This window comes from Paramisgurnus dabryanus, chromosome 11 (assembly GCF_030506205.2).
Source record: "Paramisgurnus dabryanus chromosome 11, PD_genome_1.1, whole genome shotgun sequence".
NCBI lineage: Eukaryota > Metazoa > Chordata > Actinopteri > Cypriniformes > Cobitidae > Paramisgurnus > Paramisgurnus dabryanus.
The window spans coordinates 24080225-24107145 of NC_133347.1; the positions used below are offsets into that span (position 1 = coordinate 24080225).

Here is a 26921-nt window from a genome sequence, read left to right on the forward strand (position 1 = left end):
TTCCGCTAATATCCACTAGGTGGCGCTCTTACCCAACCTATAAACCACTGAAGCATCCACTTATCCAAAAACAGTAAAAACTCTGTGCATGTTTTGATCATCGTTTTGAATCTGATTGCTAACAAAAGTCATTTAAAAAAAATTCAATTATCTCAGCTTTTTAGTCATAATTTGTTGTTTTTGAAGAAACCTACCCATAATTGAGATGTAATAAAAGAGAACAAATGAAGATGGTTTTTGGGTGTGAAAGCAGAAGGTTTGTTTTATCATTGTATGTTTGTATATTTAAAGAAAAAAATTCTGAAAGGCATAAACTTTGAAAATCATAAAAAAATGGCAACGTTTTAACAAATTCTGGCGGGAAAAGAGTTAATATACTTTATGTAATATCATTATATATACCGAGCTATACAAAAAATGCAAGGCATAGGTTAATTCCTGTTAAAAAGAGCATTTATAGACGGTTTCAGCAGCAACAACATAAACAAACGGCTTTTGTGGACTAAACGCAACTTCTCGTAGACTTTAACATAGTATCAATTTGGGGCTGTAAGTAACGATTAATTGTGCAAATGAAATTTTCTCAATGAATGAATTTTAAGGAATTATGGTGAAATCCTTGCACATCCAAAAGCCAGGGGGTGCTCTTGTGCAGAAACTCCAATTGTGCCACAGAAGAAGTACCATTACAAACACTTCTCCAGGAAATGTCTATACAAATATTTATATTGCTGTTCTTCAAATTGTTTCAGGTTTTTTTATGATAAAAAAGAATATTTTGAATGATTTTGTTTAACGAGTTGCTTTTCGCAGCCTTGCGATTCTGAATCGATTTCAGACACTTATTTTTAATGGGACATGCGATTTATCGTCACAGCCCTAGAATTTATAACAACAGAGTAGGGATGGGCACGAGTACTCGATTGCTCGAGTACTCGAACGTGGCATCGATGATCGATCACGAAAACGATGATCATGTGGGTTTATTTATTTATTTATTTATTGTGGATATGGCGGCATTTGGATGTCTGGTTAGCATTACAAGCGCATGTGGTAGTAAAGACTGGGTCTGGAGATGCGTGTTTGACGTCGTGTCAAGCTACGCAGACCGACGTATGACATCAGTAACATTACCATGCGTGATTCAAAAACAAACAGATAATTCCGCGCGACCGCACCGCAGAAACCCACCGATCCGCGCAAAGCGCGGCAGCCCGCCAGCCCGCCGATCCCGTGAAGCCAGCCACAACTCACATCACTGAGGCACTATGGTTTAAAAGGATGTCGTGATTTTCGGAAATACAGTCAGTCAGGTGCAAAATGTACAGCGCCGTCAAAAGTTCAATGGATTATCATCTCATATTTAAACATCAAATGTCAAGAGATACCAGAAAACCATACGAGCATTACCATTACATCTTGACTGAGGTAAGAGGACGACACGACACAGCTAAACGCGCATGATAGCAAAACACTTAGCTGCTTAATGTTATGAAGCCTGTGCTTTGACTGGACGTGTTTAAAAGTGCGCTGTTTTTGATGCACATCCACAAAGGGAGTTAAACTTTCTTTTTTTTTTTTGATAATTTAGTTGAAACCTTAGTTGAAGTCTTGCATTTTATGCAGATAGATGCACGACACGTTGTACATTTATGTTGTATAAAGGCTTAATATTATGCAGAGTGCGTCAAATAGAAAGGGCTTCGGTTTGTGTTTATTAACCCTTTAGTTTCACTTCATCACTCAGCTTTTCCTGTTAGAGGTTTCTGTTAAAAAACATTTGATTAATTAGGAATCTAGTATGTGTTCATTGTTCTGTCGTAGTTTCTTCAAAATTAAGTTTTATTTGAGTGTTTTAATCAAAATATTTTCATTTTCACCATGACGTGTACGCCCCGCCTCTTTGATTGCCCCGCCCCCAGTTAATCGAGTACTCGTTCTTCAGACCTATGGATTAATCGAAATGAAAAAATGACATAAATGCACATCCCTACAACAGAGACATTTTAAATTATTTATTTTAAATAACAAGCGAAAAAAATGACAAGTAAATTACCTTTATTCATATTATATCTAACGTGTATCAACTACTACACTGAGCTAATGTAACTGTGTAACGTAATGTAGATCGATAAATAAATACAGACAGGAAGTTCACTTCGGTTCACGCACGTAAACGCAACAACGTGCATCCGACGAAACCATGATCTATAAGTCATCTGGGGAAGTCATGCAGTATTTCTCACATCGCAATACACATGGCAGAAAAACAAAAAAATTGCAACGTTAGTCTTCCCGCAATATTGTGCAGGCATAGCACGCATGTTAACAAAATCTACATTGGAGGTTATCGCAGAGTCTAACTAAACAATACAAGTTTGAATTAAGATGCACTGACTCAAACCATCACAATATATTTTGCCCACAACTCCACTAAAGCCTTTGAAGTGGCACAGTGTTTAAAAACGAATCAACATTGCAGCATTCCCATCTAAACATGTTTAAATAAAAGCTAATGCCACTATAGGGTGTAACCCAAAGATAACCAAACAAGCATCCTTATGTCTCAAACATGTGCATACTCAAAAACCGTGTTTTATAGACAATCTGCTGAGAAATGTAGCTCATGGAGACAACAGCACCAAGGTCATGTGACTCCTAAGTAACAAAAAAAGAAAAGAAAGTACACATAAGTTGGTTTGGGGAAAAAAGTGTCTGCTAAATGCATATAGTACATATAATAAATGCCGAACAGATGAACAGGGTGTGTGGTGAATGACAACACTGAGATTCTGATTTTATGAATCCAAGCTGTTGTAAGCCTTTGATGAAGTATTACAACCACCAAACTAATTTAAGCTCCTCGATCACAGCTGAACTAAACATGGATTTGTATTAGTGCTGCACAAGAAAAAGAAAGTTGTATAAACAGAATTTGATACATAAGTGTGTAAAATCAATTTTAAGAACATACAATTATATAACAAACATGCATGTTTCACACTGTTTCTGGGAAAAAGAAAACATCACTCTCTTGGTCTCGCCTATTCTCTCACCTATCTGCATCATACAAAAATTTGGAATATACTTAACTTTTTGAAGTATTAAAAATCATTCAGTTATTGCAAAACACTTGCGATATTTGCAATATTTTCAAAGTATCTTGTATAACCCAATGCAGAACGGATAAAAAAATATATATATATAAGATGTAATTGTTGAGCTTAATTTTGAATGGACATTATGCAATTTAATGTATATTACAGTGAAGTGAGGACAAGGAGAGTAAAGGGAGGACATTTTGGTTGGTCCTCACTTTCTGGCACCCCTTAAAAGGCTGTTTTAGGGTTAAGGTTTTGGTTATGGTTAGAGTAAGAGGGTAGGGAAGTTAAACTTACATCTATGATCGTTCTCACAAAGAGTGGGTTAGGGTTAGGCTGGTGTGTGTGTGATCTTGTTTTGACCACAATGTGACCGAATAGGGAAGAGGAAAAAATACAGACTTTTCACTATATATATGAATGACTGTACTAACTAATATGATCAATGAGGTAAGTTTTGTTTTATGAATGGATGGAGCATGGATGAGAGTAAAGCGGTCTTTATTTTCTGCTGTCAAGACTTTACACATCATCAGAGCTGGTAAAATTACCACTGCTCTCTAACCTTCAGTTAAACAAACCAACAAACTCCCACCTCTCTTGAGATTCGGTCCGCGGCAGACGGGGGAAGCTGTTTCCGAAATCTCCCTCAGTCTGTTTCTGACATTCCAGAACAATGAACCAATGTACACACATCAATGATGAGAACTGAACACTCCTCTGATGGAGTCAATGAGTGCTGGGATCAATGTTTTTTTTTTGCCTGTACTCTTGAAAATAAAGGTTCCTAAAAGGTTCTTTGTTGGACGGACTGGTTCTATAAAGACCCTTTAACATCCACAGAATCACTCTGTGGACACAAAAGCCTCTTTGTAGTGGTAAAGGTAAAGCTAAAAAAAATTGTTATTTTAACCATTTCCAAAAAAATAAACAGAAAAAATTCTATATCATCATTATGAAGAACCATTTCATAGCACTTTGATTTTAAAGATTGTGAAGTGGTTAAATGTTTAATAGGTAGATCTCATTGAAGACTTTTGCTGATGGGTACAGAAAGTCACTTTCTATAAAGGCGCAAAAAATGAATAAAATAAATGATAGTAGCCACACAAGACTATGTTTGAACCAATGAATCATTTAGAGATGACCAGACCGTAAACAAGTGACACGCGCCCACCTCGAACCTTTCAACCGCCAGTTCAGAGATCACAGTGAGATCCCTAAACACTAACAAACTAAATTTCTATCGCAAACTTTGTGAGAAACATAAAGTATAAAATCTGACTGGACGTATTTACACAAGACTGATCTGGAAACAGTGCCTTACCTTTCTGCTTGTCCATCGCTGGAAATCCTCAAAGTTTCCAAGTCAAATGTGGTCGCTCGCTTCCACAGTTCATCGCTGTTTGTTCCCGGACGTGTAAAGCAAATTAAAGTGAACTCATGTGCGAGTCGAGGTAACGTTCATATCCAGGCGATAGACAAACAACGATTAAACCCCAACTGTCCAAACAAGCGCTACATTACTGCCTCACAGACTCACTCAACATCACTGTGTGTATCACTGAACTCTCCGCCTCCTGATGAGCTTCTGTGCGCGAGCCCGCGACTCGACAGCGACATCACGTGGACTCTCTTGATGATGTCATCGCTGGTCATGTTTACTGAAGGGCAGTGATTCTCAACTTCAACGATAGTTTCACTACAAAAAAGTTACTGTAGTTAAACCTTGGTTACTACAAATTAATGTGTTGCTGACAGTAACCAACGTTTAACCATGGTTTTACAAATCAATACACAAACAAATGGTAAAAATAAACATAGTTAATATACACTCTCAAAAATAAAGGTACAAAAGCTGTCACTGGGGCTGTACGCTTTCAAAAACTACAACTTTTTTCCTAAAAATAAGATATTAGTATATCAAAGATACATATTTGTGTCAAATATATACATATCTGTACCTAAATGGTCCTTTGTTAAGAGTACCGTCCAAATGACAGCTTTTGTTCCTTTATTTCTGAGTGTATTGTGTACATTTAAAGGTACAGTTAACTGTTTTGTACCCCTAAAATTTAACTGTACAAGATTTTTCCTTAAGGTACACAATAGGTCCTTAAGGTATAATATTTTTGCATTAATATTTTTAAGGTATATATTTAAATGAACATTTGAGGGTACAGCCCCAGTAAAATAAAAGGTACAGTTTTGTACTTTTTTTCTAACAGTGTACACTTAACTATAATAAAACCATAGTTATTTTTTGTAATGGGCTGCAAACATTTACTACAGTAACCAGTGGGGTAAATGTAGGGTAAATGTACTGTTACTTTTCAGGTATTTGGTGATTTTCTTCTACTTTACTACACTCTGAAGCATAACTCATACTTTTGAATTCATATTATTTTTACATTTCATTAAATACCTAATTTTATTAAAAATTGAATATCTGGTAACTTTTTCGTGAGTAAAAACAAAGATTTACTTGATTATTAATAAGTAGGTCTACTAAATTTTTATGTAAGTATTAAGGGTAAAAAATAACTTGTATTTATGAAATGTAGTGGAGTGAGAAAAAACCCACTTTGATATTGTACAGTTACTTGGGAAGTGGGTAAAAGTACTTTATTACTTTACACCTCTGACAGTAACCATAACTCACCTGCAGTATTTGAAGTAAACTATAGTTATCACAACTAGTTACTACATGTTTACTATAATAAAAGCATGTTTTTATTTTTCTAAAGGCAAATTTGAACTCATAAGCACATAAGTAGAGAAAATGTGCAGTGCATAGGGAGCTCCAGGTTGTGTTCACTTGTGTATAGGGAGTGATTGGTTTATAAATAATTTTTAAATATTACTAATACAATTAAAATTAAATAACAAGTCAGACACATGTTAACCCTGTCTGTGAAAACCCAGCTAAAATCATTTGTTGTGTAATTTACATTAAACTATCCAACATAATATAAAGAACATTCTGTGAAAATAAATCCTTGATATCTTGACTGAGTAAGATCATGTGAAAGACTGAAATCAATGAGTGAAATCATTATCTAGTCTCATAATTAGATTTATGCGACATAAATATTTACTAAAATGATTTGTCATAGGTAATAAAACAACAAAACTAATAAGATCATAATAATGTACACTAACTTTAGTAAACACTTTAGTTTTATTTTTCAATCATCACACTTTCACATAAAAAAGAAAAAAGCACTATTCATGAATGAGAGAAATGTAAGCATGTGAATACTGTATGGGGTGGTTTCCCGGACAGAGATTACATTAGTCCTAGTCTAAAATAAAAGTAAGAGCTGTCCAAACTGAAAACAACATGCACTGACGCATCTCAAAATATATCAGTGTGCTTTGCTTTGCCTCAAAATGCACACAAGTAAAGCATGTTTGTTAAAACTAGTTATATTTCCTAGTTAAACTAAGGTCTAATCCTGGCATAAACTAACCCCTGTACGGGAAACCACCCCTAGATGTGTTCATATTTGGAACATTTCTACATATAGCATTAAAAGCGTCAGATGCATGTAAGTTATATTATATAGTTAAACAAAGTATGACCTTTAAGTGTGTATTGGTAAATCAAGCACTTTATGATCTACTCATGATTGCATTTATGCAAAATATTCCAAATAAAAACATATTCAAGGAAGTTACGTGCTATGACCTCTAATGCCACAAATATCATCATACCATAAAAACACAATTCAAAGCTGCCATTAAAGAACATTAACTGATAAGTAGAATAATTGTATTATTTCTGAGAACTGATGAGCATTAATTTGTTTGTGCTTCTTACAACAGAACTGCAAAAGTGTATCAAATAAATGCTTGAATAAAGAACTGGTGTCGTACTGTGGTCAAAAGAGTCGATGTTGTCACCTTAAAACAACATTAAAACAACACTAATAAAAACAACAGCATTATGTTAATGACCATCTCTCTTTTTTAGAATAGCCATAAGCATCGCTTCTACAAAGTTGAATGTGGAACGTCAATATTTGTTGTGGTTTTTAATGATTTTAGCTCTTATTAAAATTTCTTTCTGTTTTCATATATAACGTACAAACTCTAAGTACAAAGCATGCACTCTATCTGAGCATTTCACTTGGTCATCAGAGTAATTAAAGCAGATTAAAGACTTCTTAAAAATCCTCACATTATTCCAAACCTGTGATTTTTATTTCTTCCACTAAACATATATGAAGATATTAGTTGCAGTGTTCATGCTGTTTTCCATACAATGAAAGTGAATGGTGACCAGGGGCTGTCAACCTCCAAACATGATAAACAAGCATTGTGAAGTAATATAACAGTAGACTATACAACCTGTGCACAAAAGCATTTATTTCTGCTTTTGCCTTCACATTGAGATAGCCAGCAAAACTTAAATAATATTTTAACTACCATGGCATTGTAAGCGTTGAGCATTAAAGAACTTTAAAAATATATATTTAATATACACTCACCTAAAGGATTATTAGGAACACCTGTTCAATTTCTCAATGTAATTATCTAATCAACCAATCACATGGCAGGTACTTCGATATATTTAGGGGTGTAGTCCTGGTCAAAACAATCTCCTGAACTCCAAACTGAATGTCAGAATAGGAAAGAAAGGTGATTTAAGCAATTTTGAGCGTGGCATGGTTGTTTGTGCAAGACGGGCCGGTCTGAGTATTTCACAATCTGCTCAGTTACTGGGATTTTCACGCACAACCATTTCTAGGGTTTCCAAAGAATGGTGTGAAAAGGGAAAAACATCCAGTATGCGGCAGTCCTGTGGGTGAAAATGCCTTGTTGATGCTAGAGGTCAGAGGAGAATGAGCAGACTCATTCAAGCTGATAGAAGAGCAACTTTGACTGAAATAACCACTCGTTACAACCTAGGTATGCAGCAAAGCATTTGTGAAGCCACAACACGCACAACCTTGAGGCAGATGGGCTACAATGGCAGAAGAGCCCACCGGGTACTACTCATCTCCACTACAAATAGGAAAAAGAGGCTACAATTTGCACAAGCTCACCAAAATTGGACAGTTGAAGACTGGAAAAATGTTGCCTGGTCTGATGAGTCTCGATTTCTATTGAGACATTCAGATGGTAGAGTCAGAATTTGGAGTAAACAGAATGAGAACATGGATCCATCATGCCTTGTTACCACTGTGCAGGTTGGTGGTGTAATTGTGTGGGGAATGTTTTCTTGGAACACTTTAGGTCCCTTAGTGCCAACTGGGCATCGTTTAAATGCCACGGCCTACCTGAGCATTGTTTCTGACCATGTCTATCCCTTTATGACCACCATGTACCCATCCTCTGATAGCTACTTACAGCAGGATAATGCACCATGTCACAAAGCTTAAATCATTTCAAATTGGTTTCTTGAACATGACAATGAGTTCACTAAAATGACCCCCACAGTCACCAGAGCTCAACCCAATAGAGCATCTTTGGGATGTAGTGGAACAGGAGCTTCGTACCCTGGATGTGCATCCCACAAATCTCCATCAACTGCAAGATGCTATCCTATCAATATGGGCCAACATTTCTAAAGAATGCTTTCAGCACCTTGTTGAATCAATGCCATGTAGACTTAAGGCAGTTCTGAAGGCGAAAGAGGGTCAAACACAGCATTAGTATGGTGTTCCTAATAATCCTTTAGGTGAATGTAAAATTATTAGTGGGATGTTTTATGCATTTTTATTTGAACTCAAAGCATCAGATCCTATGCCCCAATCCCCTTTTGTTACTTTTTTACATTTCTTAAGCTTAAAAGCCCCTAATCATTCACTTTCACTTTGTTGTGATGGAAAACAAAATCTTATATGTATCTGAAACAACATGAGGGTTATCGAATGATGACAGAATTAAAATTTTTGGCTGAACTTCCCTCAGCGTTCATCACTATAGATCAGAAAATCTACTGAATCGACTTAAAACAAAACCATCAAATAAGCAGCAACCATCAAGCCCTAACATCTGAAATCCCTGTATATCCTTATCCTATAAAACAGGAACACTGTGCGAATCTCTACCAGAAAAGAGGAAAGAACCAAAACGGTAAAGGTGCTTTAAAAGGCCATAGCAGCAAAATGGGAAAAAGGGAGAGAAAACAAAAGGATTAAGGGTTCGACTGAAACTTTTAGATCGATACATTCTATATATAGAAGTATTAATCACACCCACTATCACAAATCAATCATCAATGGAGTTAAAGCAGGTAATACATTTGCCATGCAGGTTTCATATGTGTCATATCTAACATTCAGTAAACTCTTACTAATATACAGTAGCTTTCTTTGGAACAGCAAACTCTCACTCGGTATCATCATCAGCTGTTGCCATGGTAATTGTTGCCATATTGTACCGCTGGTATCTGCATAAGTAGCATCTTAAGATTTTAAGTCTCCAAACCATCAGCAATAGCTACTTTGCATAATTCACTTTAATTCAGCACGTGATGACTCTATGGTGTGGCAGTGATTTTGTAGTGAACTGAAATAGTTCACAAATTCCAAGTTACTGGCGCAATTCATATCTACTGGCAGCATGTGTGTATATTATTATTTTCGCTTTACTAAGCACACACAGAAGAAGACTTCAATGCAAACGTGGTAACCCTGCTGATGTCCCGACTTATAGCTGGGACTGGTAAAGGGATAACAAAGATTAAGATATGATTGTTTGAGAACTAATTGATAGCTGCTATCAAAGGTAAGGATAACAGATTTTTTGCTGGCTCCTAAATCACATCCTCATATCACGATCTTCATCTTTCCTTTGTTTTCTGCTGTAACTTCTGTTGCAACGTTTGTGTAAGTGCAGACGTGACAGTGTTTGTAACATTTTTTCCCACTGTTAGAAGAGAGAAACTTTCCTCTTCATGTCGTTTCGCTTCCAAAGGGACAGGCGGTCAAATTCCTCTATGGACATCCCGAAGACAATCCTGAATTCGTCAGGTGACAGGTGTCTCTGGAAAAAAGCACAATTAAATGAATGCATTAATGCACAACACAATAGAGCAGTCCAGAGGTATCGTTTTGGAAAAGTACACGTTTACAAGCTTGCATATGATACACGTTTAAGTGGTTTTGATGGGGAAAGGTTTTAGGAAGGTATTTTATCATTCCTGCAACAAAATAATGAACAGTAAAGAACACATGTGACCATAGACCAAAAACCATAAGGGTCAATGAGATTAATACATCATTTGAAAGCTGAATAAATAAGCTTTCGATTAATATATAGGACAATATTTGGTCGATATTCAACTATTTAAAAATCTGTACTATTTGATCAAAATACTGAAAAATTGTCTTTGAAGTTGTCCACATGAAGTCTTTAGGAACACACACTACTAATAATAAATACATTTTTGATATATTTACAGTAGGAAATATAAACAAGGATGGATATATTTATAAAATATTTTTATTGAATATGATCTTTACTTAATATCATAATGATTTTTGGCATAAAAAATTATAATTATGACCCGAACAATTAACTTTTTGATATTGATACAAATATGCCCATGCCCATGACTGGCTTTGTGGTCAAGGGTCACATAGTAATTTTAACTGATGAATTATGCATTTTATAATTTAATGGTGCCACTGCAGGGAATTATGGGAGATGTAGCTTGGTAAACACAAGAATAAGAGCGAACGGGCAATGTATTCTGGCTAGCTAATAATTTAATATTTGCTTCAGTCATGAATGTTTAATGACATGCCCTTAACTTTGGGTCTTACAGTAAACTAAAAATACAGTATGACTCAGTATGAATTTTTGTTTGTTTGTATAATTGTTAATTTAAAGCAAATAAACAAAGTGTTTGAACTAAACTGTGTTGATAAGGAGTTACAAAGTGAACAACACAACTACCTCCAGTCTTGTTCTGTCTACACCAGGTGGGAGTTTATTTCTGCCTTTGTGGGTCACGATAAGCATCTCATATGGATAAACCTGTTATATAAACACATACATGGTACAAAAGCTAATTAACTTCAACCAAGATCATGCGATTGCTTAACAACAATTCAGACAATACATTTGAATAAAACTGAAGACAATTGTTACTTGCCTTTTGTTCCAGCATACTGGGAAGTGAATTCCCTCGATCAATCCGTCTGCTCTGAGCTTCTCCATTCTATACAAGAGAAATGATCGCTGTTATAATTATCACAACACCAATACAACTATACACTGCAAAAATAAATTTCTTACTTAGCATTTTTGTCTTGTTTTCAGTACAAATATCTAAAAATTCTTAAATTAAGATACATTTTCTTGATAATTTCCTAAGTTCCATAAGTCTGACTTATCGCCAGCTAAGCTCAAATGACTCTGCTAAGCTGCTGTCAAATCACAACACGCACTGCAAAAAATGATGTGTTAATTTTTTACACATTTTGTGTGTCATGACATTAAAGGCGTTATTTCATGTTAAAATAAATGAAAGGGCCAACACAAGTTGTGTTTAAAACAGTGACGGGAGTAACGCATTACAAAGTAATTCCGTTACTGTAATTCCACTCCTTTTAGCGGTAATGAGCATGTAACGAAGTATTTTTTTAAAATCAAGTAATGCAGTTACAATTACTGAAATTTAAATGAGTTGGTTACTCGTGTTACTCTATTTTGTGATAAATGAACACTTGCAGACAAGACATTTCTGATCTAATGTTGCAGGACCGTGGTGGGCGGCACAATGAATAATAACACAGGAGGTGTGTTAGTATAGGGACAACACATTAAATGTACACCTCCTGTGTTATTATTCATTGTGCCGCCCACCACGTCACTTTTTTAACACGTTTTTAACACGTTTTTACCTTGTGTTGGCCCTTTCATTTATTTTAACATAAAATAACGCCTTAAATGGCTTGACACACAAAATGTGTAAAAAATTAACACATAATTTTTTGCAGTGCACTAAACAAACTACACAATCAGAACTCATTAGGTATTTCTGAAGGAGGGACTTCATAGAACAAGGAAGACATCAACCCGTTTTTAGGACAGTGAAAACAGCGCTATAGAGATAAGTAAATTGCGTGGAAAAATACTGCGTTTTTTTTAACGTGAAACATGAACACATGTTATATTCTGCACTGTAAACACAATCAAAGATTCAAAAACACAGAAAGAACGGGAGCTTTAACTTTTTTCTTAAACACTTAATTCAAGAAAAAATTTCTCACCCCATTGGCAGATATTTTTGCTTGTTTTAGGCACAATTTCCACTTTTAGACTTTTTTTTTTGGGGGGGGGGGGGTAATTTAGCTCATCAAAATAATACATCTTGACTTAAGAATTCTTTGATATTTCTACTGAAAACAAGACAAAAATACTAAGTAAGAAAGTAATTTTTTTGCAGTTTAATAGCTGTAATTTATTATTAAGTTAGATGTGTTATTTTCTACATATGATTTATTGCTTATGATGATTTGCATCTACTTAGAGGGGATTCATTTACTCATTTACTCATGATGTTATGAACCTGTATAAATGTCTTTGTTCTGATGAACACAAAAGAAGATATTTTGAGAAATGTTTGTAACCAAACTGTTCTTGGACCCCCTTTCCTTCCATAGTATTCTTTTTTCCTACTATGGAAGTCAATGGGGTGCATGAACGGTTTGGTTACAAACATTTCTCAAAATATCTTCCTTCATACACCTAGCAAGGATGTTGCTACATCTAGAGTGAATCAGTGAATCTCTAAAATATCAAAAGAAATGTAAAATGTAAAGTTTTGCAGTACTTACCTGAAAATCTGAAAAAAGTGAAAGAAACAAATGACAAAATTTTAGCAGAATGTATAAAAATGACATTTTAATCTATTCTTGTTCTATTCAAATTTAAGTTTAAAATAATAATTTAAAGGAATATAATAGAATAGAGCATAAAATTATGTCTTAATATTGAGACTTACTCAACTACAGTAGTGGCCACATACCCGGAGGACCCTCACGGTTCCTCAAAATCATCAAAATAATAGGGGTATGGTACAAACTACAGACCACATGCTTACTGTTGGTTTTTGGAAAAAAAAAACTACTTGTCTATAAAGGCAAACTACATAAAATTCTTCCCAAAGCTTAGCTTCAGTTTACACAACTGAAACACTTTCCACCACTACTGTATACATCTCAATACCGGTAATATTAATGTTAAAATAAATCAAAATTACTCTATTATATAGAAAAAATATATAATGCCCATACTTACTTTGACTCCCTTTATCACTGTTTAAAGATGAGAACTCTGCAGACTGCAGCTATAAAACACAAACACCAAACTAATCAAATCTGTTTATTTATAAGCACATGTGTAAAAGCTGACATATCATCTTACACAGATTCTCACCCTTGTAATGCCAGTCTTAGTGTAGGAAGGAAATGATGGGGATTTGGAGCCTGTGTACAAACACGAGGAGAAACATTAACTTACTGGCACAACAACCAGTTATATTTTCTTAATACTTATACAAACGCAAACGTTTTACATTTTTACTTAAAGTGTATGTATGCAACTCCTTGAAATTAGAGGAAATTTCGCATTTCTATGTGCACACTTGGTAAATAAAGCTGAATATGAAGTGAGTCTAAGTACGACCAGAAGGGGGCACTGCAGATATTCTCAATGCATATTGAAAACTATAGCAATTTTATCTTGTTCACACAACACCGAGACAGCAGACAACTCTGGACCGGATCTGCACCAGATCTACGCCAAAGTCAAAACCAGACCCAGAGTTGTCTGCAGTCTGGGCATTTCCATCATGAGAAAAATCTCAGATACACAACCAGACAAACAACATACACACAAACACACACACATACAAAAAAAACAGTGCGTACCAAGAGTCCTGTCTGGCAGTGACCGTGTTTTCCTTTGGACAGGGACTGCTCTCTCAATCTCCTCTTTGAGTATCAGTTTTCCTAGATTAGACTGAATCTGTGACAAAACAAGAGTGTGTGTGAGGAGGGGTTGCACAGGGTTAGATGGACATTGAAACAATACCCAGACTAAAAGACTACATTGATCATCTTGGCTCCCTGTTTTAGAAAAGCAAGATTCCCTAAAGATCTGTCCTTAACCTGAAACCAGCTATGGACTTGAAGGTCAAATAAGACAAAAACCTAAAAAAAAAAAAAACCTAAAAAAAAAAAAAAAATGAAGCCCGAATCCGACCGAACCCATCGTGTTCGGGCATAGATCTTCAGCCGTTATTATCTCTGGTAAATTAAATTTAAAATGAATCTCGTAAAAAAAAATAAAATAAAAAAATAAGACAAAAAACTAAATAAATTCATCCTACATAATGTAAAGAACATTATGTAAGATATAATTGATGACGGGCCATTGAATTATTTGAAAATAATGCACACCAAGGTGGTAATGTGGCACAACGCGAAGTGGAGTGTGCATTATTTTAAATTATAAACGGGCAGTTCTGGTTCTTCATTCTGATTGGTTGAAACGCGTTCTAAGCCGTGATAAAATACACCGGTAACCTCACGGTTCAGACCACATTACATAAGTATCACTGCGCAACTGTTGCTGCGTACTGATTTATGAAAATAAACACCACAGTCTATAATCATATTTTTAATTTGTCTACAATTGCACAATTAATGGCGATATCCAGATAAATGTCAATAAATATTGTTGAGTCATCTCGTCGATAAAGAGAAAACGTTGTCTGAGGAGTTTATAAGTCAAGTTCATACGTCTGCTATTATCCACTGGGTGGCGATCTTACACAACTTAAACACTGACGCATTCACTCAACACTGAAAACACAGCGTGTAAGTTCTGATGGCTCAATCTGATCTCTTACTAAAGTTATTCACAAATATGGAATTATCTCCGCTTTTAGCTAAAAAATTTGAGAGGTGATAAGAGAACAATGAAGGTAGGATGAATGAAAGTTTTTTTTTTTTTTTTTTTTTTTTGAAAGCGGATGGTCTGTTCTTTCATTTGATATGTTATGGTTATTTAAGAAGATAATTTTTCTGCAAGGCATTAAACTAAAACTGGGTGGCAACTTAAAAAAAAAAAACCGCTGACGGGGAAAGAGTTCAGCATGCTTCCAAGCATATTTAATCATCACTTCAACAGTTGCACAATATAAATGTTAATGTATAAATTAGATAAATGGTGATTCGCGTCGTGCCTAACAACGCCCCTTAGCTGTTATAAAATGCACTGGTAACCCACTGCTTCTCGGGGTTTATTGCTTTATTATACCACGGGTCTGTTGAATTCTGCATTCTGATTGGCTGAGAAATGTTCTATGAGTGTTGATTATTTTTCTGTAAACCGCACACCTAACTTGTCAAATGTCTTAAAAATAGGCACCAGGGCAATGTTTGTGGTAACCGTGGTATACGCGAAATAATTGACGCCGGTCCTTTGAATTTATTGAATAATATTGAATGAGTAAGGTAATATCAATGACTAAAATTAAACTTTGATGCTTGTTTATGTGACTTCAGTCTGGATTTCACAGACAGGGTCACAAATGCCATCTACCTTGTTGAGTTCTTGTTTCTGCATTTGTCTGAGTCTCCATATGTCATCTGACCGGTCGCTGTCATCATAGGTATCATCTTCCTCATCCTCCTCTACCTCAGCTGCTGTTTTCTTTCTCCGTTCCGTCTCTGTTACAGACATATGTAACAACAACAGCATGAAAGTAATACTTGACTGTCAGACATAAACTGACAGAAATATTAAAGGAAGCACTTTACCAACAACAGCCAGTGAGGGTGGGCAGGGCCAGTAGTCTGTCTCTATCTTAGAGGGTTGGTTGGGGTCAGGGGGCTGGGCGGCGGGAAACTTGGATGACTCGATGATTAAGTCCTCCATGTGTTTACTTTGTGGAACAGCTGGTGAAACATCTATACACATTAAAAACATGCACACACATTACTTTCCAAAAATATATTCTATTTTAGTTGATAAATTCCTTAATGGCATTATATATCTGATTGATACCTTGTTTATATATAGGTCGCTTCTTATATATATTGGTTCCATTGTCTGCAATGAAAAAGCAGGACATCACATTTGGCATACTGCTTTATCCAAAATGACTTCAGTGCATTCAAAGTATATACAGTATTAAATATTAAAGGAGTAATGTGTGAATGAAATGCAGTGGTTTATCATGATTTGACCTGGCCTGTGAAAGTGCTGCTGCTGGTGTAGGGCTTTTGTGCTGATGGTAAAGCTTTTGCTCAGTTGCTGCGTGGATGCTGGAGACGAGCTGCCGGATGATTTGTGCTCTGACCAATCATGTGCGTCCTTCAATAGACTGTCCTGGATATATACATCAATGGTGTATGTGATTAAAAAATATGGATAGTTCTGGCTTTAAAAATCACTGCATCAGACACGTTCAGACATTATAAAAAGCCGATATACATAAAGCTGTCATCACATCATAAAGTAACATGAAGAATTATTTTTTTTTAGTAAGAAGAGTGAATTTACTATTTTGTGCATAAGATTTGCCTTCAACATTTTGCTAACAAAGATTAATTTGTTGACAGGACAATTTTATTTAAAGCAAATGTTTAAAATTTCCCAGGGGGAGTTTGCCCCCTAGCGGCAGTCGTAATAGACGGTTAAACAACCATAACAGTTTAAACCGTAACATTTTTTTTTGCCGATTAACTATACGACATGGTGAAAACAATATACTTATTTTTTTTATTGTGTTCATTGTCACAAATTTAATACACGGCACGTTGGAATGCTTGATTCTGATTGGCCTGTCGCGACATGTGCAGATTTGTTATTCCAAGATAACAACCGTTTTAAACTAATAACACATGGTAAGCCGGATGTTGCTAATCGTTTTGACAGGTAAAGTTTCATATCACACAAAAATTAAATATAAAATTGTCTTTTAATAACATATATGACAATATATTCACAAATAGTGTGTTCGTGACATCTGAAGGTCTTTTCTTGTCTTAAAACCAAAACATTTTTCTTCAAGGAAGGTCGGCATTCGTTAACAATGAGCACATCAAATATTTCAAAATAATTTTTAAAGGGGCCATGGCACAAAACTTTTTTAAGATGTAAAATAAATCTTTGGTGTCCCCAGAGCACATATAATTTATTATAACATGTTAAAATTGACACTTTGTTGGTGTGTGCAGATATGTGCCGTTTTGGGTGTGTCCTTTCAAATGCAAATGAGCTAATGAAGTGCAAACACTGTTCACAATGATGGTGGTTGGTTGCAATTGAAATTCAATTGTGCTGTGAATTATTTTTTTCTCTTTCTCTTTTTTTCTGCACTAAATGGCAGTGCTGTTATTGGATAGTGCAGATTAAGGGGGCGGTATTATTCTAATAAGAGCTCCTTATGACATCATAAAGAGGGCCAAATTTCAACGACCTATTTTTGTATATGCTTGTAGAGAATGGTTTCCAAAACTAAGTTACTGGGTTGATCTTTTTCACATTTTCTAGGTTGCTAGAAGCACTGGGGGACCCAATTATAGCACTTAAACATGGAAAAAGTCTCATTTTCATGCCATGGCCCCTTTAAAGGCAGGGTGTACAATTTTTAAAAAATGCTTTGGAGAAGGGAGTTGGACCGAGTACCAAAACACACTTGTAGGCAGGTCTATCAAAAGAAGGTCCAGACTCTATCGGAGTAAGGACGTGTTTGTTTAAGTGATTTCAAATGTCAACATTGCCTTTCAAAGATCATGCACCCCCTCCCATGTCCCTTACCTTACTTATGACATAAATATCCGCATAATAAGCAGGATAATGTATAGGCAGACGGTTAATAACATGAAATAAGACCTGATCACATGCTTATTTCTGCGATAACAACCAAATGAATCCACATAATCCCTTATACTATATTACATATATAGATAATAAGCCAAAAAAAAACTATAAAATGTACTTTTTATAGTGATCAAAAACAGTGAAAGAAACAGCTTGTTTATTTTACAATATGAAATGATAAAGAGATGACACAAGCAGACACAAAAAACAGAAGATATTTGATATGTGTATCTGATATATTTTCACCCCACAGGCGTCTTACCTCTGGAGAGGGAGGGGGAGAAATAGAGCGAGGAGACAATGATCTCTAGAGAGAGAAAGAGAGAGAGAGAGAGAGAGAGAGAGAGAGAGAGAGAGAGAGAGAGAGAGAGAGAGAGAGAGAGAGAGAGAGAGAGAGAGAGAGAGAGAGAGAGAGAGAGAGAGAGAGAGAGAGAGTTGGCAGGGAATGAGATATCCAGACAGGCTTAATGAAGCGTAATGCTTCCATTACAGCAAAACAATAAAGGAAATTATACAAACAAACTAACATTTGTGTGTATTGATCTCTGTCCATTGCTCTGGTTGTAAAACATCACACCCATCAGAATACTAACCAGCGTTGTTTAAACACACACACACACACACACATACACATATGACAGACTCTAGCTAAAACTATCTAAACTAGTTAAAGGTTTCAGATTTCAGAGACTGCCCTGTTAAATTGAGTCTTGATTTTGTTTTTGGTGTGTACTAGAATAGCTTTTCACGCTCGACTGGTCAAAAAACACATTATTTTACATCACTGACTGCAGCACCTCTCTTTCCAGTCCGTCTCAAACGCTCTATTACTACCGGACTTTGCCACCGGGTCGCAAGAACATAATGAAAAATGTGTATTATAGCTACGTAATACAGTAGCTAAATCAGGTATTCTGTCCTTTAGGAGCCGACTTGAAATAACATTGATCATTTCCACTTTTATACAGTCTCTCTTTCTATTTCTACCAGCGCATCAGCGATGTCATTCGAGTTTTGAGCATACAGTAGGCTTCTAAAACACAATCGATCAATGAATTGCAGAAGTATGACTTTATTAATCATTAGCAAATGTACCTCGCAAATAATGTCAATACGTGAAGACGTTCAACTCTGTGATATCGCAAATGAAAAGTAATTGTAGGCTTCTGTAAAACAACTTTAAAATCATCCAGCGATCATGGCACCATGATCGAAATAAACTCTTTTACTGCAGTAATAATATTTAACGGGTACACTTTTAACATAGGTTTGAAAGGAACCTAAACAGTCCTGTGTCAATTATCATTAAAAGCATACAGGAGTCTCTGTGCCTCCGAGCCCAGCTGCAATTCTTCTGGCATCTCTCCTCCTTTAATTTCTTCTGTTCTGTTACTTAAACTCGGGGCTCGAGGAAAAAGTTAATAGATCAACTAGGTCTTTTACAGTTTTGTGCACTGGGCATATTTAAATAACAGACACTGTAAATTAAAAACACCTAAGAAGTGCATTGTAGCTTGATCAACATGTTCAACTCTGAGCTTTTTAACTTTTTAAAGTTGAAAAAGCATAAAAGTACCCCTTTAATGAGCAAATAACAGCACAGCTACCACAAATCACCTTTTCTTATTTCTATTTAAGTACTAATGTACATAATATTATACTGTATACACTCTCAGAAAAAGGTACAAAACTTGTCACTGGGACATATCCTTTTAAAAAGGTCCTATAACACTGCAAAAAATGACTTTCTTACTTAGTATTTTTGTCTTGTTTTCAGAAATGTCAAAAAATTCTTAAATCAATATGCATTTTCTTTATGAGCAAAATTATGTAAGAAAAAAAGTCTACAAAAACTATACAATTTCACAGAATTTGTGCTTAAAACAAGCAAAATTATCTGCCAATGGGGGAGAAAATGTGGCTTAAATTTAGTGTTTAAGAAAAAATAAATCTTATTTTTAGATTTTTTTTCTCACCCCACATTGGCAGATATTTTTGCTTGTTTTAATCACAAATTCACTTAGAAAAAGCATCTTAATTTAAGATTTTTTTAGATATTTCTACTGAAAACAAGACAAAAATATGAAGTAAGAAAGTCATTTTTTGCAGTGAACCAATGTGTAATTTTGACGTACCAATATGCACCTATAGGTACAAAAGTGCACTTTTTAAACAGGGTACCGTGCCAGTGACAACTTTTGCACCTTTATGTACCTTTTTCTGAAAGTGTAGAATATGTTGAAAACATCCTGAAAAGGGAATTGTTTATTTTCTCTGTCAGATATTTCCCTACAGAAGTTGTGGACAAGACACGAGTGTGAGTTTTACCTCTGAATGATCCATTAGTAAATAACTGAAGTGTGGCTGGTACATCATCAGGTCAGGTCTCTCTATGTCTAAAATAGCTTTGTCTTTAGGAATAGCTGCTAGATCTTTATACTCGATCACTTGATTGTCCATTTTGGCCTGGATAAGCAATACCAAAAGATGGAAAAAAGAGGATGACCAAAAATATTCACATGCTTTTAAGACACAAAATATTTAGTTTGTTGTCAAAAACAAAGTAACAGAATAAAAACATGGAGAATACTGTATGTATAAAAAGTCTTTTTTCAGGTTATAAAGGTGCAGCACGCAGTGATAGCCTGATTTTCCATACATACCACAATAGTGACCGCTGGGGATCCAGGAACGGCTCCTCCACGTAAAGAACAAACACTGCCCGGAGAGGTACGGGCTGATTGCTGTTCACATACAAACACACAGGTCAAATGTGACAATTATATATTATTTTGTATCAATCAAATAAAGCTTTCATTCTTAAATAGCTCACATCAATTCATTTGCTGTTGTTTATACTCCAATTACCTTATGCATCATCATTTTGTATGAGGAATCACACCCCTCAAGGGGTACCTGCAAATAAACAATTACAGATAGAGATCAGTTTAGACTAAACCAACAAAATCACAGCAAATTGAGAGTCTATAGGGAAGACATTTTGAGGGCTTACAAGCAGAAATGGGAAGCTTAAATTGCTTGTAGGTTTAAGAGAAGCCTGTAGCTAATGTAAACACAGTACAATAATGCCAGCAGTGGACCTTATGCCCTCAATAGACTTTGGGCACAGTGATAATGTTTCTCTGGGCCTTTCTGATGGAGCTCCACACAAATGATTCATTGTACCATTCAAATGAGTCTTTTGTATATTTTTGAAAAGCACACATTTTCTATCTATATGACAAAAACCTTAGCTTTACAACATAACACTGCTTAAATAATGAAAGTATAAGGTTTATATCAGATTGTTGCAATATAAGATATATATGAACCAGATGTTTTCTTTGTTTAATCTACATTATGTTATACAAACACACACACAGCACTTTACCCTGCATTTAAAGAAGGCCAGTGGTCCAAATAGATTTCATTGGCTAAATGTGATCGATTGAAAACCGAGTGCTCTTGCTGTAGTGTGGCTTTCAGGTCTGTGGGATTTGACATTGGAGAAGAAATACAGAATCAATAAACAGTCTTTTTTAATAAAAATATTATTTATTATGGGTTTCTTTAGGCTTCTTCTTTTAGTTTCATTACATAAAAGTGATTATTTGATAATGCCCTCAAGCGCATGTGTTAATTCAGACTACGTATATGGATGTTCAAGTATAACCAAACAACAATGGCAGCCTGCATGACTGTGTTTGTGCTGCTTAAGATACTGAGTTTATTTATCTCCACATCTCCAACAAAATGTACAAAATGTTGGTACTTTATTGTCAATATAAATAAAACTGCTCAATGCTTTTGCTGTCTTGTGTGCATTTATCCCTCTGTAGAAGAATGTGTGTGTTCGCAGGCGTGTGGTGTTTTGTTACAAGGTAACATCGCCACCTACTGGCCAGGAACACATAATGTTTAATTAGTTGTCGTTAAATCTTTAAGATCTCAATGGGGCTGTTTACACTTGGTTTTAAGATGTGTTTTCATCGATCGGATCACAAGTGGACAAGAGAGACACATTACGTTTACACCTGGTATTTAAATCCGTCTCTTTTGTCCACTTTTGACCGCTTCTGTCCTGAATACTGTGAGGGGGTGGTCTGTGAGACGGTGGGAGAGTCTCTCTGCTGTCATACAAACGCGAGCAGGAGTAACTATGAGTTTATATGGACATGAACTAATATTATGTCGGAGTTCGCTGCTTGTGTAGCAAGTTAACATGCTGCACAGTGTTTTGTACGTTTATATGTTAGAGAGCTTTCTCTGAATTTTCAGTGCAATTGTTGAAATAGGATCGCGCAACTTTCACAGGCTTTCAAAACGAAACTACGGAGATCAGCTGCTTTAGTTTTATCAATGAAAGGCTAAAAATAGCGCTGTTCACCATCTGTTCACGCCAGAAGTTAAAAAAAGACGTAAAACTTGTGTTTAATACCTCAGATTAGATAAATGGGCAGAGAGAAGGCGGTCGCGTGTGGCTGTTCGAACACATTCAACCACATGTGCGTTTACACTACAAAAGCAATCCGATCGAAGTGGTTTCGACTACCTCTGAATGTGGTTGAAAGTGGTCGAAAGTGGACGAGCTCAAAACGTTTTAAACACCGTTTACACCTGGCATTAACGTCGTCCACTTGTGATCCGATCGACAAAAACGCATGTTAATGCCAAGTGTAAACGGCCTCAGTGTTACAAATTTTGCTTCCATTTTCACAAAGATACAAATTGTGACTTGGACAGAAAGGAAAACAAGATAGCAGAGAGATAGGAGGGGTAGAGAAAGGGGCAGATAAGTATTATATATGAAAATGAATAAAGTGTTGGACAAAAAAGGCTATAGACAGATTGAGGGATATGACGCAGAGAAGGTGCAGAATAATAAAAATCATCACAGAAGTGAGCACAGATGAATAGCATGATGATGAATGTGTTGAATATCACTTTCTAGTCTTTCCAAATGTGTCTTTAAACTCAGTCTACAGTATGGTGGATAGTCCCCACATAAATAATTTTGTCAGTAACATATAACACCTTAAAGAATGCATGAAACAAGAGTTTGTGACATTCAGTGTGACTGTTAACTTTGACAAAACCACCAAAGTTCTCTACCAGCCAGCTGACAAGATGATCAACCAGCAAACCAGCTAAAACTAGTTACTGGACAGCTTATGACCAGATTTGGAGGAGAAATGAAAGAGAAATTAAGTAATGAACAGAACAGTGAAATCTCACCTTAGGCAGTGAGATGTTTCATGTCATTCATATACAAGGCCTCTTGGACCTACACCATTCCTGGAACACAAAATCAGGTTTTCATTACATGCATTGCTTATACGTCATTCTTCAAAAAGTCCACTGTTTATTCAACAAAATTCAACATTAAAAATTTAAAAAATTCATGGGTATAGCCAGTTCACACATACAATATTCAGCATCATGCAAACGGCTCATTTTCAGATCTCTGTAACCAAGGGGTTAAAACAAACTAATTTCAAATTTTGACTGAAAATACAAATGCTTCCTTGTTTTTTCTCTCCAAGCTGAGTTATTGATCCAGAAAATGAGATTCTGAATGCACAGAAGTCAAAATCACTCAATTATTCATAACTCACCCTACACAATGACACTGTAGCACAAGAAGGTTGAGAACAAAATGCATTGAAAACTATTAGTGATGAATAGTAGGTTTAAGGTAAGTGGTATCAGGAAATTATTATTTCAGCTATACATGAATAACATACATCAGAACATATACACCGCCACTGCAACTGTTAAAATGACAAAACAATGAAGTTATGAATTTCTTCAAAAGTTTATATATGGTCAGTGGCTCTCTCTAGAGCAGGGATTCCCAAAGTGTGGTGAGCTGCCACCAGGGGTTGCGCGAGAGGAAAAATGTAATGGCGGTCTGTTTCTTTAAGTGGGACTTTTCCATACAATAAATAGATAATAAAATGAACAGTAAACATTTCCTTTGTAATCGCTTTTATTTTAAATAAAAAACTATTTTTGATAGAAACGTAGAAGACAGCTGCTGTCTTTATCTACGCACTGCTCTTCTGTTATGCACTGCAGCCGCTATAAGCGTGCAAACTCGTTTCATTCATTCCATATATATTATAAATATGCTTAACTGGCTGAAATCAAAGAAACTGTCAAGTGTGGGACGTCTTATGATAAAGTTGTTTTTCACGAAGGAGGAGGAGAGGGACCAAGAGAGAGAGACTTTTTTATGGCAAAAATAGAAATAATCAAATGTGACGAGAAATGGGTGCGTCTAATGCACAGGATACGCGAGTAATGTATATTCATGCATGGTAAAGAGACCGCCAATGAATTATATAATAAAATACATAAATACTTACAAAGACACTGTAGAGAACTTATTAAAAGCTTTCATTTAATTTTGTTTTAAACTTGAGCTGTTATAATGAATCTGCAAACTATTATACACCTTTTGTGCGAACAGTAAAGGCTTTCATGAATGATGGGTCTGCACGTTACGCACGTATCTAGAAGGAGAGCGCACTGGTAAACATGAGGAAACTCTCATATATCATCTTTTAGCTGACGGCAGTAAGTGTATGTTTTTTACCATAGTAAACTCGAATGGCATCTAAATATCACAGTGGTTAAACGCATACACGGGGGCGCACATTAATCTACTTTGAGTGTAGCTGCGTCTGGTCGTAGTTTCAGATGGTGCAACACACGTAAATTTTTTTCACAATGTCAGACTTAGCTAAGCTTAACGTAGGACTTACACCCAACTTCTTGACCTCCGGCTGTTGCAACCGGCCCCTGGTTATTTGCGCATGATTAAACATGAGTCTTTAAAAACAAATCTTTTTAGCGGTTTTTTTTTAAAGTGGGGATTGGGGGTGCGCCAACCCGGTGGGACATAGAAGGGGGTGCGCAGGAAAAATGTTTGGGAACCCCTGCTCTAGACAATGTTACCTGTCATGGCAATTTGGTACAAAAAAATGCCAAATATTGCAACACTAGTTTGAAATAGTTATAACAGCTTAACTATATCAAATACATCATGTTCATTCTGCTCAAACTGTACAGCTTTAACTTTAAAGCCCCTTTAACATCACCAACGACTTTATCCAGTCCCTCCAGAAAAAACGCAATTATGCGATCACATGATTTAATGCATAATTAGCCAAAGTCCGCATATTTATGCGGGGGATTCATTTTTTCAAATACACCGCACTTTCGTAACATACATTGCAGATTTCTGTGCGCAAAATATGTGGGACTTGCATGATTTCATAATCTCCACTTTTATGTAGCAAAATCACATACATCTTAGCAGAAAGTTGAAAAATGTTGCATTTACTTCACAGAAAACAGTTTTTGCAGGTTCCTGCAATTTTTGCAAGTTCCCATAATTTCATTGAATAAATATCCTACATATTCCATCGCATTTTTTGAAAAAGAAAAAAAAACGTCCCGCAAGATCAAGGATTTTTGCCCGCAACAATCACAGAAAAATTCTGCTTTTTCTGGAAGGACTGTTTATCGATGTGCGCCACCCATCTCTTTCGTTCATGTTGTTAAGAGGTGTGCCCAGTATTTGGTTGTCCTAGTAACAAACATCACTGCTGCTGCCCACTGTAGCCAAGATATTGCACAAGACAAAGCACTCATATTACTATGGATATGGGACAATGCAATGCTCAATATGGCCGCTCTGGCATTATAAGTCTTTCAATTAAAAAAGAACGAATCGATCAATAATCCATAAATAGTGACGAATACTGACCTATAATACAGTGCTCCAGACTAACTTTTTTAACTAGGAGCACAGTAGCCCCCCACCTGAAAATTTTAGGGACGCAACCAAAACATTTAGGGGCACACAACGTAAATCAACATGCTAACCAAATAATCACATTTCTACAAGTTTCCACTGTATTACTAATAAATACTTTGATGATAGATGCAGAAAGTACAATGTGCTGTTTCAAATTCAGTGTCACATCAGAAAAAAGGTCAAATTTACTGGTCACCTGTGACATGTGCCATGTGCGACTGAATGTAAAATTCAGTGGCACACTCTCAAATTTTGGTGGCAAAATGCCACCATTTGGTGGCAGTCTGGAGCCCTGTAATAGTATTCAGTTTTCTCACATGAAAAATGTGTAAACTCAGACAATTTAGATCAAGAAATGAGGAGAGCAACAAACAGGTAATTTTTTATTTTATTAAGAGCAAACACGGCATGTTGTCAGTGATGTTGCTGTTTTGGCAGGGTACGACTCTTAGTCATCACCCTTACCTTTACAGACTTGGGCCATGTTTACATATATGTGTTTACGTTTTAAAACGCATTACTTTTGTCACGTTTATACCTTTCATTTAGACTACTCTACCATTTTCGACCCTCATAAACGGAGTTGTTAGTAAAAGCTGCAGACCCTGTTTTGCCAATATCGCACACCCATAAGCTGCATACATGCGATAAAGGAACAGTATGTAGGATTGTGGCCAAAACTGGTACTGCAATCACACAGCTGGTGGCCAATACACAAAATGACAACATAAACATCAGTTGAGGGCTGCAACTCCACTTTTTAAATGACAATATCCTGGCCAGATCACTGTTGTCAGTGAAATAAGTATTTGAAATGAAAATTATTTCTTAATGTCTAGTGACATATCAGGGCCATTTTATGATTAATTGATATACATTTCTTACATACTATTCGTTTAAAAGTGAGGTATTATTAGGAGTAATAGGTTATTTTACACTTTTATGCGCATGCCCAGTGTGCACAATGGGTCATGTTTTATGTGTTTATGGTCGTGTAAAGTGTGGACGGAGATATTTTTGTAAATGCCAGTATAAAACGTTTCATCGAGCGCACTTGCAGTGGCGTCTGGTCTGAACTTTACTTCCAGTTTCTGTTTGTTTAATGGTCTGATCACTTCCTGAAACTGAACTCTTAAACA

General features: G+C 35.9%; 2 protein-coding genes across 3 annotated transcripts in view; both read right to left on the reverse strand.

Annotated features, from left to right (window-relative positions):
- The window catches only part of LOC135729702 (actin filament-associated protein 1-like 2), a 56947-nt gene extending 52265 nt beyond the window's left edge, over positions 1 to 4682 (reverse strand). Inside the window, exon 1 of one of the 2 annotated variants that reach the window (XM_073816162.1) lies at positions 4429 to 4682. In XM_073816162.1, the coding sequence (XP_073672263.1) occupies positions 4429 to 4444 (16 nt within the window). In that variant the 5' untranslated portion in view covers positions 4445 to 4682. The remainder of the gene's footprint in view (positions 1 to 4428) is intronic. The other variant, XM_065247527.2, reaches the window with a different exon arrangement.
- A 1577-nt stretch (positions 4683 to 6259) lies between these two features.
- LOC135729934 (dematin-like) overlaps positions 6260 to 26921 on the reverse strand; it is a 34752-nt gene continuing 14090 nt past the window's right edge. Inside the window, exons 2-17 of the mRNA XM_065247840.2 lie at positions 23193 to 23252; positions 20826 to 20873; positions 20621 to 20701; positions 20286 to 20423; positions 18220 to 18264; positions 16319 to 16460; positions 16137 to 16181; positions 15890 to 16027; positions 15672 to 15799; positions 13994 to 14090; positions 13500 to 13549; positions 13245 to 13410; positions 12899 to 12906; positions 11212 to 11277; positions 11013 to 11093; positions 6260 to 10097 (exon numbers count right to left, since the gene is read on the reverse strand). Of these exons, the coding sequence (XP_065103912.1) occupies positions 9984 to 10097; positions 11013 to 11093; positions 11212 to 11277; positions 12899 to 12906; positions 13245 to 13410; positions 13500 to 13549; positions 13994 to 14090; positions 15672 to 15799; positions 15890 to 16027; positions 16137 to 16181; positions 16319 to 16460; positions 18220 to 18264; positions 20286 to 20423; positions 20621 to 20701; positions 20826 to 20840 (1314 nt within the window). The 5' untranslated portion in view covers positions 20841 to 20873; positions 23193 to 23252 and the 3' untranslated portion in view covers positions 6260 to 9983. The remainder of the gene's footprint in view (positions 10098 to 11012; positions 11094 to 11211; positions 11278 to 12898; positions 12907 to 13244; positions 13411 to 13499; positions 13550 to 13993; positions 14091 to 15671; positions 15800 to 15889; positions 16028 to 16136; positions 16182 to 16318; positions 16461 to 18219; positions 18265 to 20285; positions 20424 to 20620; positions 20702 to 20825; positions 20874 to 23192; positions 23253 to 26921) is intronic.